The sequence below is a fragment of the Heteronotia binoei genome, chromosome 5 (assembly GCF_032191835.1).
Source record: "Heteronotia binoei isolate CCM8104 ecotype False Entrance Well chromosome 5, APGP_CSIRO_Hbin_v1, whole genome shotgun sequence".
NCBI classification, from domain to species: domain Eukaryota; kingdom Metazoa; phylum Chordata; class Lepidosauria; order Squamata; family Gekkonidae; genus Heteronotia; species Heteronotia binoei.
This window is the reverse complement of record NC_083227.1, coordinates 145,953,650-145,966,693: the sequence shown is the minus strand read 5'-3', so window position 1 is coordinate 145,966,693 and position 13,044 is coordinate 145,953,650. Positions and strand designations below refer to the sequence as shown.

The following is a 13,044-nucleotide window of genomic DNA, read 5'->3' as shown; positions in this document are numbered from 1 at the left end:
GACCAGACCACACCCACGTAACAGATGATAGCACAGATGGCATGATAAACAACTATAGGTGGGTTACAGCAGGGGAGGCCAATGGAATTTGACACCAGCCACCCGAACTGTTCTGTCTTACTGGCCCTGTGGAATTGTGGTAAGTCCCACGTGGCCCTGATCTCACTAGAAAGCATGTTCCACCAGGATGGACTCAGAGAGCCAAAAAAGCCCTGGCCCTGATGGATGCTACGCAGATGTCTTTTTGAGCTGGGGATTGCCAGAAGATGTTGCTGAGATAAGTGTAGAGCTCTTCTGGGGACATACTGGGAGAAGTGGTCCTGCATTTGATAGGTTTATAAGTCACTTTTCAACTAAAAAAATTCTCAAAGTGACTTACAAAATGAAAAAGTATTAATGTTATCTAACTTTAGCACCATTAACTGTAGGGGTGTGCCCTTAAAATTTCAGAAAGGCCATGGTTTCCATTATCCCAAAAAATTTCAAGAGCAGTGCTACTGTTCCAGAAATTTGTTCTGGGGACATTTATTTTATTTTGCATTTTGTGTGTGTGCGTGCGTGCCTGGAAGTCATAGTGACCTCCGATGACACCTACTGGGGCATGGAGAATGTTCAGAGAAGTGGCTTGGTAGCCTGCCTCTGCTTCCCCGCCCTGGTATTTTCTGGAGGTCTCCCATCCAAGTACTTGCCAGGGTTGGCCCTGCTTAGCTTCCAAATCTTGCTTGCCTAGGCTGTCCAGGTTAGGGGACATTTTTTTTTGTTCAGCAATAGTGGCATGAGGAAAATAATGCCCTTATAAATATAATTTTAACGCCCCCCGCCAAAGGCAGCAGGGCACAAGAGGGAGGTGTGTTTCAGGCCACTTTGGTTATCCCTGAGTCAAAACCAAACCACACATTTCAGGAGAAATTTCAGCTCAGGGATATCTGAATGTACAACCCTCGTCATCAGTATCCAGTAAAATAGCAATTACACATGAGGGAGACTCCTGGCTTCTCTGGGAGATTATGGAACCCAGAACAGGCACTTGGGTCCTTACAGGGACCCTGCAATCAGCACATATTCTACCTGCACTTTATGAGCTGAACTGGTTAACGGTTGAGCACCGGATGAGGTTCAAGGTTTTGGTGCTTACCCTTAAGGCCCTTAACAGTCTGGGACCCACGTATCTTTGGGACCGTCTCTCCCAGTATACCCTTCGAAGAGCATTGTGCTCAGCTGATAAGAACATGCTTGTGGTCCCCAGCCCACAAGATATCCGACTGTCCTCAACCAGCTCCAGGGCTTTTATTGTCCTTGCCCCAACCTGGTGGAAATCTCTGCCGAGGAACATCCATGCCCGGCAGGACTCGTTACCTGTAAGGCAGAGATGTTCTGCCAGGCTTTTGGTGGAAGACAGTGACAGCTTCCACCTGGCTGGCACTCTCCCCCCCCCCCCTCTAAGGCAGTAGCACAACTGGAATTTGACCATCATCTATCTGAACTGTATTGCTATTATGCATTTTATTCATAAATATTATTTCAAATTGTTTAGTGTTTGTGATTTTAATATCTGTTATACAACACCCTGAGCCCTATTTCTGAGCCCTAGAAATTGGATATAATAAATAAACAATAAATTGTGCCTTTATTGTAATCCCGTAAAATAGGTTATATTGAGATACAGTGATTGGTCTAAGAACACAATAAGCCATGTGGCTGAATGGGGATCTGAACCCAGGAATCCACAGCAGCATCCTCTGGCATGCCCCCCCCCAACAGATGACTGAGTACTGACCATCACCTAGTTGCGTGTAATTCTGCCATATGATAAATAATAAACAAATAAGCCGGCTAGTTCCCATGGCTCAGTGAAGATTTGAATCCAGGTAGGCTTCCCAACCCTCCCGCCCTGGCGGGGGACCCCAGGATTTCCAGCCTCTTCCCCCACTCCCCAAAAAAATGGAAGCGGGGTAGGGGGGAACGGCGCCAAGGAGCATGGCGAGCCGCCCCATCTTGGAGCGGGCGACGCTGCTGCGCGGCTGCCGCCTCTTCTCCGCTTCACCGTGGCTGTTCCTCCGAGATGGGCTCAGGCTGGGCCCATCTCAGAGGAGCAGCTGGGATGGGGCAAAGAGGGGGCAGCGGCGGCGTGGCGGCATCGCCCGCTCCGCCTCTAAGGTAGAGTCAGATGGGGGGTTGGGGGCGGGCCAGGAGCGTGGCGGGCCGCGAGTCCGGGTCCTTCTAGGACCCGGACTCGCCGCGCTCCTGGCCTGCCTCCACCCTCCCCTTCTCTGGTTTCGCCTCGGAGGCGGAGCGGGGCGGGCCATGCCGCTGTGCTGCCGCCTTTTCTCCGCTTCACCGTGGCTGCTCTTCCGAGATGGGCTCAGGCTGGGCCCATCTTGGAGGAGCGGCTGCGGTGGGGTGGGGAAGAGGCGGCAGCAGCACAGCGGCATCACCCGCTCCACTCCGCCTCTGGGGTGGAATCGAAGAAGGGGAGGGTGGAGGGAAGGAAGGCATTTAAAAAGTTGTGAGGTCCCTTTAATTTTGATGGACAGAACTCCCTTTGGAGTTCAATTGTGCTTGTCACACCCTTGCTCCTAGCTCCACCCCAGTGTCTCCTGGCTCCACCCCCAAAGTCCCCAGATATTTCTGGAATTGGACTTGGCAACCCTAAATCCAGGTCAGTCAGATCCTAGGGCTCCCACTCTAACCAGGCTGGCTCTCAGAATGGAGGCCTTCTACATGTGATTATATCTCAGGGTCCCTGATGGAAACAACTGAGGAGCGAGGATAATCTCCTAGATGCTGTGCCAATACACAGTGTCACAGCACAAAACTGGAAGTGATGTCATAGATCAAATAAAATAAATAAAATAAAAATAGCAGAGTGAATAGTAGACTGTAGCCCCAAAGTAATTACAGCACTTCTCAATTTTGCAAAAGAAGCAAGGTTGCCAGGCATGGCTAGACAATAAGCAGGAGACTGGGAGGAGGTGGGAACATGAGAGGTAGCTGTCAGCAATAGAGTGATGTCACTGCCAGGAAAACTCAGATGTGCTTTCAGTCCACTCTAGGAGTTTCTGGAACGTTCCACCCAAACCAGGGGACTGGCAACTCCGACTGGAAGTGATGTCATGTGTCAGCACGGCACCAACACACACACAATGGCTCTTCAACAGGCAGCAGGGAATGGAGAATCAAGGATGGAAGGTCTTCAGTTATCCACCAAATTATGAGGCTAAAGTGTACTAGTATGACATACAGCACATTTTGGAACTGTTGTTATATGTTGCCCCAAAATGTCTACCTCAATGTATAGCTTGAATTCTCAAAGCAGCTGACAGTTACATTCCAACAAAATATGTGGTAGGATAAAATAACACAATTTCTTTAAAATCACAGCTCACAGTACGACATATAGGAGGAGGAAATAATTGAAAGATTAGTTACAACCGGTCATCCAGGGACTGCCTGCTGGCTTCTGATTACTATTACAGCATGTTTAATATATCAACTGTGGTACAGGTAAGGGAGCCAAATCAAAGTTATCACAAACCATTAATGAACTTTATCTTTAAATTGTAGATTGCTTGGTCTACAGGCAAGATTCTAGTAAACGATAGTTCTTTGAAGTCTATCAGATCATCTCCTTCCTCTTTTTGAAACTTTGGGATTTTCTTTAATTAACAGTTTATTCTGTTTAGTTTAAATGGGCTCACTTTTCTTAATTTTTCCCAGGGGTCGTTTTGTAGAAAAATAGGTGGTGCAGCTCATTAGCATAATTCATTAGCATAACCCCCCAGCCGAAAGCAACATGATGCAAGAAATGAGAGCCCCGGGTGAGCGAGGCCTGCTTGGGCTGGCTAGAGATCCAGCCAATCCAAACAGGCCTCGCTCACACGGGGCTCTCCTGGGCCGCCCACCGCCCAGTCAAAAGGCCAGCTAGCCACCCACTGCCCAAAATCACATAAGTGGAGAAAAGGTGGCACAGATTTCTCCAAGGGCGTTTTCGCACTGACCTTAATCAGCAGCGACGCCCCTCTTCACCGCGCAGGATCGGCGCGAATTTCGCACTAATTGCCGCGGAGCACCCGGAAGAGCCGGAAAGTCCCGCGGCTTTTGCGGCGCAAATGGAAACTGGTTTTTGGCGGTTTCCGTTTGCAAAAGCCGCGGGACTTTCCGGCTCTTCCGGGTGCTCCGCGGCAATTAGTGCGAAATCCGCGCCAATCCTGCGCTGTGAAGAGTGGTGTCGCTGCTGATTAAGGTCAGTGCGAAAACGCCCCAAGAGTTAATGAGGACAGCTGGGGCTGGGGCAAAGCCCCTGGTGACTGGCTGGCTGCAGGGATTGTTATGCAGCTGCACCTACTATTCAATGGACAAGGTAGGTGAGGAGGAAGAGGGGGAACCCTCAGAAAGGCTCAGGAGCTGTACTCCTATGAGCTCGTGCTGAATCTGAGGCCTGTACAGAACTAAAAAGTATACCTGAAAAGATGCTTATTATAATTTATTTTTAAACAAAGCTGGTTTTGTAGATCTGAGAGGGCAGAGAAAGCAGAAAGGGAATTTATTAGCTTCTAAGCTTTGTTAAGAATGCATGCCTTTATTATTTTCTATCTCCAGTACAGGTCTGCCTTCAATGTACCGGCCTAAACAACATGAATAATGAATCCCTTGATACTGTAGCCTGGACATCAGTGCTGAGAAAAGTGATAAATGTATGCTGATAATCACTCACCTTGCCAAGGTGTTGAAAGAAGGGCACTTGTGTATTCAAGAGTAAATATGAATTTAAAACATTTTACTAGTGTATTAATTTTTGCTGGAGTCTAACACAGTATGTGTTTCTTTAGTTAATAACAAAAAAAGGAACACAAGTAGTTAGGGCTCTTCCCCTAAAATGCTAATTTTTCTGACAATGCTAAAATGCTAATTTCTGTGTGTGTGTGTGAGAGAGTGAGTGAGTGAGTGAGTGAGTGAGTGAGTGAGTGAGTGAGTGAGTGAGTGAGTGAGTGAGTGAGTGAGTGAGTAGGGTTGCCATGTCCAATTTAAGCAATATCTGGGAACTTTGGGTGTGGAGCCAGGAGACTTTGGGGGTGGAGCCAGGAGACATTGGGGTAGAGCCAAGATCAAGGCTGTGACAAGGCTGTGACAATTGAACTCCAAAGGGAGTTCTGGCCATCACATTTAAAGGGACGGCACACCTTTTCAATGCCTTCCTTCCATAGGAAATAATGAAGGATAGGGGCACCTTCTTTTGCGGCTCATAGAATTGGACCCCCTGGTCCAATCATTTTGAAACTTGGGGGATATTTTGGGGAGAGGCACTAGATGCTGTACTGAAAATTTGGTGCCTCTACCTCAAAAAACAGCCCCCCCAGAGCCCCAGATACCTGTGGATCAATTCTCCATTATTTTCTATGGGAATAAATCTCTATAGGGAATAATAGAGTTCCCAGCAGACATTTCCCTCCCCTCCCCCCGCTTTCTGACGACTCTGAAGCAGGGGGAGGGTCTCCAAACCGGGGGATCCCCTGCCCCCACCTGGGGATTGGCAACCCTATGAGTGAGTGAGTGAGAGAGAGCGGGTTGCCAATCCCCAGGTTTGGAGGCCCTCCCCTCACTTTAGGATCACCAGAAAGCCAGGGAGGGGGGAAGGAAATGTCTACTAGGCACTCTATTATTCCCTATGGAGAACGATTTCCATAGGGAATAATGGGGAGTTGATCTGTGGGTATTGGGGGCTCTGAGAGGGGCTGTTTTTTTTAAATTGAGGCACCAAATTTTCAGTATAGCATCTAGTGCCTCTCCCGAAAATACCCACCAAGTTTCAAAACGATTGGACCACGGGGTCCAATTCTATGAGCCCAAAAAGAAGGTGCCGTTATCCTTCATTATTTCCTATGGAAGGAAGGCATTTGAAAAAGGTGAGCTGTCCCTTTAAATGTGATGGCCAGAACTCCCTTGGAGTTCAATTATGCTTGTCACACCCTTGCTCCTGGCTCTACCCCCAAAGTCCCCAGATATTTCTTGAATTGGACTTGGCATTGGCAACCCTATCTCAGGGTGTCTGCTTTCAAGATGTGTAGCAGAATACAATCATAGTATTTATCGCATATCACAGTTCACAAAGTGCACACAGCTTTCTACATGCAAATACAGTTAACAGCAGAAATCGAAACAGTTTCCTGCTAGGAAAAAAAACCTTAAGACGGGTTTCAAGCATGTTGCCTGTGGGATGGATCTGGCCCCCGCAGGGCTCAGATCTGGCCCACAAGCAACTTCCCTCTTTTCAGGGTTTTTCTTTTTTTTTTTAGCAGGAAACACTTCTGGCTTGCTTGGCATCAGGTGGTGTGGCCTAATATGCAAATGAGTACCTGCTGGGCTTTTTCTACCTGCTTCTCCTGCTTCCTTTTCCAGAACTGCTGCTGCAGCCATACCATTGCATGCCTAGGTTCCTCCAGCTCCCTCAGTGGCTCTTTGCTTCCTGTTTCCTGCCTCTTGCCCCCCCCCCCCACAACTCCCTCAGTGGCTGCTTCCTGTAGGAGACATACAAAGACAAGTCTCTCACACACACATTCACACACAGGGCACTTCTGCTTCTTTTCTGGGGCTGTTCTTCCACATTTGGGGAGGAAGGGAGGGGGAGGAAAAAAAGAGAAAATAAAGTTGGGAGTCCCATGGTAATTTAGGACCAACAACACTTTATTTCAAGTATAAGCTTCTGTGTGCAAGCACACTTCTTCCACGGGAGGAAGGGAGTGTGGGTGGGTGGATGGATGGATTCTTCTGACAAGCATAATTTATATTAAGGAAATTATTTTGGCTTATTCTGAAAAGTTTAAAAATAAAGATTGGATTTCTCTGCTCCTAATCTGGATTTTATTTTTTCCCACAAAGGCCCTGATTAGGAATTAGAACACTTAGATTGGTCTTTATATCTTGGAGAGTGGCGTTATTACAGATGTCAAATAATAATAGCAGACATTTGGTAATGACACAGGAAAACTAGCTCTCAGTTCAGACCAGGAGGATGCGTTGTCTTGAGCATCATTATCAATTGCAATTCAGCAGTTTCTCTTCCTAATCTCTCTTTAAAATTCTTTTGTAAGAACACTACTACTCTTAGATCAGCAACTGAATGTTCTGGTTTCTAATGTCAGACATGTCCATTTCTTCTTTGCACCCTCCTGGATGGAACTGAGATCTAGGCTTCCTATCTCATTCCCAACATTGGTATCTCCATGCCTACTACTCCTCTGCATATCATACCGAATCCAATCAAGCCTGCTATTGTCATTCACCGGTTATTCATTCAGCATCTGAAATGATCTTTATAACGATTATATCTCCAGTACCTTGTGTTACATTTTATGGCACGCATGACCTGGCCCAACAAAGTGGCATTTATGTCAGATCTGGCTTCGTAATAAATGAGTTTGACACCTCTGCTAAGAGGATTGAAAATCACAGGGTGATTCTAATTTCACTTTCAGTGATCACAAGATAGCCATAAAGTTATCTCGTCAATGATTTCTAAAAACAATGAGAGACGTCAGGGCCCAAGCCTGCTGGAATCCCTTTCTCTTAATCACAGCTATGTGTGCGCTGATTAGGGTTGCCAAGTCCAATTCAAGAAATATCTGGGGACTTTGGGGGTGGAGCCAGGAGACTTTGGGGATGGAGCCAGGAGTAAGATGGTGGCAAGCATAAGTGAACTCTGAAGGGAGTTCTGGCCATCACATCACACACCTTTTCAATGCCTTCCATCCATTTGGAATCAAGGATAGGGGCACCTTCTTTTGGGGCTTATAGAATGGGACCCCCGGTCCAATCCTTTTGAAACTTGGAAGGTCTTTTGAGGAGAGGTGTTGGATGTTATCCTACAAATTTGGTGCCTCTACCTCAAAAAACAGCTTCCCTGGAGCCCCAGGTACCTATGGATCAATTCTGCATTATTCCCTATGGGAATTGGTCTTCATAGGGAATGAGTGCACAGCAGACATTTTCTCCCCCCCCCCCCCCGCTTTCTGATGACCCTGAAGCGGGGGGAGGGCCTCCAAGCCGGGGGATCCCCTGCCCCCACCTGGGGATTGGCAACCCTAGCGCTGATCGAGATTACTGTGAGACAAAACTTCTCTAAACTGGCTCAGAGGCATTCACAGTTACCTTCCAGGGCTGAGCTATTATGCAAAAACTGGTTCTGGGTCTAAACGGTGGGGAGATCTAACTTAAATCCACTCCTGGATGCCATGGAAAACTGTTCTCACAAGTTTTCATTGTGCTGAAAGATAACTTTCTTGCCTACAAGGCTGTGAAGGCATCAAAAGGGAGAATCAGAAGCCTCTGTTTGGGACTCTGCAGGGCACAAAACTATCAAAGCACATGGGAATACAATATGCTGAGTCAAAGTGTATGCAGATCATTGCTGTGACCCCTTCAGTCTCACCTCACTGCATGAGCTGCAATGAAGGTGGTGCTTAGACTTCTAAGCCAGCACAGCTGTCCTATGACGTGTGGGTTCTCCCCTAAGCAGTCATTATCCACTCTCTTTAAATTAGACTGACAAGAAAAACTGCAGCGTCAGCTGTGACTTTGTTGTGAAGAGTGGCTAACTCCTAAGCTGCCTCACTGTTGGCAGAAGGAGGGGCTCTACGGAGCCAAGTGGCATCACTTTAAAAGCCTCTTTGCAAAAGTACAGCAAAGGCTTGGGTCCCCATGCATTTGGCACAAGAATAACAAGAAGAAGAAAAAACTGCAAACAAACAGAGAAATCTAATCTAATAATGAACATCATACAAATGCATCACTTCAATAGAAATTTCTTTTTGAAAGGTTGGACTGCTGCTTCAAGGCACATTGCGGGCACATGGAAAAAGCAGCACAAGCCCTAAAACAGGGAACTGAATGGGGAGGGACGGTGGCTCAGTGGCAGAGCATCTGCTTGGGAAGCAGAAGGTCCCAGGTTCAATCCCCGGCATCTCCAAAAAAGGGTCCAGGCAAATAGGCGTGATAAACCTCAGCTTGAGACCCTGGAGAGCCGCTGCCAGTCTGAGTGGACAATACTGACTTTGATGGACCGAGGGTCTGATTCAGTATAAGGCAGCTTCATATGTTCATGTTCAACTATTGTGAGAGTGTACGTGCATTGTTGTGACAGACATTAAAAAAACTCACTCTGGGCAGAGCCCACCAGATACAGTGACAACATAACCACGCCCTCTGTTACCTCTTGGCTCTTACATGGAACCCTGCATATGGTTTTCAGAAGATGTACCTAAACACCACCAACACTGCCCTGCTTTTTTTTTTTTTTAAAGCAAAAATATTCAGCAATTTATTACTCTTGTTTATCAGATTTATTTTACATATGGTTATTTTACACATTGAAAGCTAGATAAAGTCAGAGCGCTGGGCTTGGACCTGGGTTCAAATCCCCATTCAGCTGTAAAATTGCCCAAAGCCATCCAGGGTCCCTCAGCTGAACTAAATTTGGGACTGTTGTGAGACAAAGTCCTGCTCTGAGCTCCTCAGAAGAAAGGTAGGGTACAAATACAATGTTTTAATAATAAGCATACTTTTGGTTAAATTAATAAAATACATATTTCTTTATTTATAAATTAAATGTTTAGACCGCCCTCCCCTGTACACATAAAGCTCAGGGCAGTGAACAACGAAAAAACATATTCATAAATTAATTAAAAAGTTCAGAATTTGTAAAATAACACACATTTACAGATGGCACTAAAACTTCAGATTACACCACCACCTCTTGGGGAGGGAGAAAAACGGGAGGAGGGGGGAGAGGAGTGCCAGATGAGCTCATCGCTGTCCTCAACCAAAAGCCTGATGGAACATCTCTGCCTTGCAAGCCCTGCAGAACTGCGTTAAGTCCCATGGGACACAGATGTTGTTTGGCAGAAAGTTCCACCAGGTCAGGGCCAAGGCTGAAAAGGCCCTGGGTTCCAGTCAAGGGCAGCTGGAAATTTTTCGGACTGAGGATTATCTGACATAATGAAGATTCCTGGCATCTGATATGAGCTGTGGGTTATGTGTACTTCATAAATAGTCCTTGCATGTAAATATAGTACATTGACTGTGTCCAGGCATGGACTTTTTAGTGTTATACCACTTGACATTATTTCATTGGTTGCTTTCTTCCTGGGGTTAAAATAATTTCTTTGCGGTGTCTGTGTAAGATGACACGACATCCTATATCCAGCTACATAGTCTGAAAACTTAAAGGTGTCTTCATTTTTTTTAAGATGGGATGGTGCCCTACCTACTGCTGCCCCCCCCCCTTTGCCCTGTGCTGTACCTGAGGGTCTCCTGACCACCAGAACAAGATTACAGAAAACTCACCGGGCTGCAGTGGGAGGGATGTCTGAATGAAGTATTTGATTTGGAGTTGTTAGCCTTTGTAAAGTCACTATCCTAAATAAAGATGTCTAAGACCTGGAAAAGTCACATCCTGCCAGTTTGGTGTAGTGGTTAAGTGTGTGGACTCTTATCTGGGAGAACTGGGTTTGATTCCCCACTCCTCCACTTGCACCTGCTAGCATGGCCTTGGGTCAGCCATAGCTCTGGCAGAGGTTGTCCTTGAAAGGGCAGCTGCTGTGAGAGCCCTCTCCAGCCCCACCCACCTCACAGGGTGTCTGTTGTGGGGGAGGAAGGGAAAGGAGATTGTGAGCCGCTCTGAGACTCTTCGGAGTGGAGGGTGGGATATAAATCCAATATCTTCATCTACCTCACAGGGTGTCTGTTGTGGGGGAGGAAGGGAAAGGAGATTGTGCGCCGCTCTGAGACTCTGTCCTTGAAAGGGCAGCTGCTGTGAGAGCCTTCTCCAGCCCCACCAACCTCACAGGGTGTCTGTTGTGGGGGAGGAAGGTCAAGGAGATTGTGAGCCGCTCTGAGACTCTTTGGAGTGGAGGGCGGGATATAAATCCAATATCTTCTTCTTCTGCTACTGTGTTGTCGTTACAGCAACCTTACCATTCTAATAAAGAGTTCTGCGTAACTTAATCCTTGCATGAATCGAATCAGAAGATGTTGGGTTTAAGAGTTTGCCATTATGTACAATTTCTCTGGCACCAGTACAGCAACGATGGAGTTTAACAGGCACATGAGAGATGTAAAATCCTACTCCAGTGTTGCACTGCCTTCTCTTTAGCATTTTGGCTGGTCTTCAGCATGCATAAAGAGTAGGTTAGAATACTGTAAATGCTATTAAAGGGAATCACAAAGAGAGCAGTAAACAGATACCAAAATGAAATCGCAGGAAGTCGAATCACACTGAAACACCCTCAGATTACACTCAATAATATTTCCTAAAACGAGCCAAGAACATATCACTATACACAGAAGCAAATCTTGATGGTTTTTAAGCAGCAATTGAGAGAAGAGGGTGATATTACAAGAAATAGGCTACCATTCCTTGCGCAAGTTTCTAACCAGGGACAAGGAAACCGATGAAAGAAACCCCTCAAACTACCAAGGAGGAGCCAAAGAAGCATTTGTCCTGTGAAGACGCAGGGCCGAGTCATGGCCACACCCCCTCAGTCATGAGCCATGCCCCACCACCCTGCCCCTAATGCAGACAAAGCTAGCAGCCCCAACAGCCGCATCTCCTCATGGTGCCAAGTGTCACTTTGCCAAAAGGCCATCCACAAGTGGGCATGCAGAATGAAAGGAATTCAGTGGCCAAGCCCATCGTTGTGGTGAACAGCAAGGCAAGCTTGCTGCAGGATGCTCAGGATGTCTCTTGCTGCTACGGCCGTCATGTCTGTGTGTGTGTCTGTAGAGCTTACTCCGCAATGGCTGGAAGACATCAGCAGCTCAGGACTGCTGGGGAGTAACCCCAGGAAGCCTCGGCCTCGAGACACACTGCCCCTTCCAAAAGCTGCCAATCAACCACTGGGCAAACAAACAGGCAGAGGGATGGGGGAAGAGCAATGAAGAACAAAGCCCAGGTAGCGGGGCAGCTGCAAAGCCCCCTTCCTCCACCACTACTCTCAGGCCAGGTGCCAGCCAGGGCAACAGGCAAGTGAGCTGAGGAGGAAGGTGAGGAGTGGGCACATCAGGCAGGCAGGCAAGCCTCTCTGCAGCATGCCTGTGCCAGGGGAGGAGTGTGACCCAATCATGTGACCGAGCTACTGTGGGTCACATGATGCCAGGTGCACTGCAGAGAGGCCTGCTCCTTGCCTGCCTGATCCACCCACCATTTGCTCACCTGGCTTGTTCAGTGCCTGGCTTGGGAGTTGTGGCAGAGGAAGGGGGATTTGCAGCTTTAACTGGAGAACGAGAGCTGGCCAAAATGCACTCTCTGTGTGCTGCTATGGGTTTGGTCCCTAGCATCTCCAGTTAAAGGAATTCAGTTTCTGGATGCTGAAGAAGGCCCTCCTTTGCTTTGAAGGCTTCTCCTCCTTCACCTGCTTAAAGCAAGCAGATCACCAATTAGAAGCTAGTCTAATTAGTAATTAATTAATCTTGCCACTCCCCGATTCCCTACCCCAGCCCCACCACCCAAAAACGTCAGGCTACGGGGCTTCTTCTTCAACAGCAGTTGCATCACAGAGTTTCACAGATACGTCTCTCTTCTAACTGAGCAAGCCATCTCAAACACAACAGTGTCCCGGTATTCTTACCTTCTTCATTCTCATCAAATGCTTGTGACTTGCTGGAGTTGTTTGCGCCCATGTTGGTGTTGGCTGGAACCTTTCTTCTGCACTTACATCATTCTGTAGTACAAAGTACTAAGGGCTGTGTTATGTTCTGAACAATGGATCCTGAAAGATGGCGGGGGGGAACACAAGATCAAGACAGCAGTCAGAATCTATAGTATGTAAAGATCACACAACTGTCACACCTTGACAAGAGTACTAATATAATACAAAGAAAAGTAGAATCTGCAAAAAGGGATACACAAGAGCATGCTCAATAATTTTCCCTTACCCCTATAAGCAGACCAATTGCCTTTGATTAGACTACACCAGCATGATCATAGAATTGGAAGGTACCTCCAGGGTCATCTAGTCCAACCCCCTCAATAATGCAGGAAACTCACAAACA

At 47.1% G+C, this 13,044-nt stretch overlaps 1 protein-coding gene across 1 annotated transcript in view; it reads right to left on the bottom strand.

The window, feature by feature from the left end:
- The window catches only part of STK32A (serine/threonine kinase 32A), a 168,226-nt gene that overhangs the window by 141,414 nt on the left and 13,768 nt on the right, over positions 1 to 13,044 (bottom strand). The window contains exon 2 of the mRNA XM_060240559.1: positions 12,621 to 12,761. Within this exon, the coding sequence (XP_060096542.1) occupies positions 12,621 to 12,672 (52 nt within the window). The 5' untranslated portion in view covers positions 12,673 to 12,761. The remainder of the gene's footprint in view (positions 1 to 12,620; positions 12,762 to 13,044) is intronic.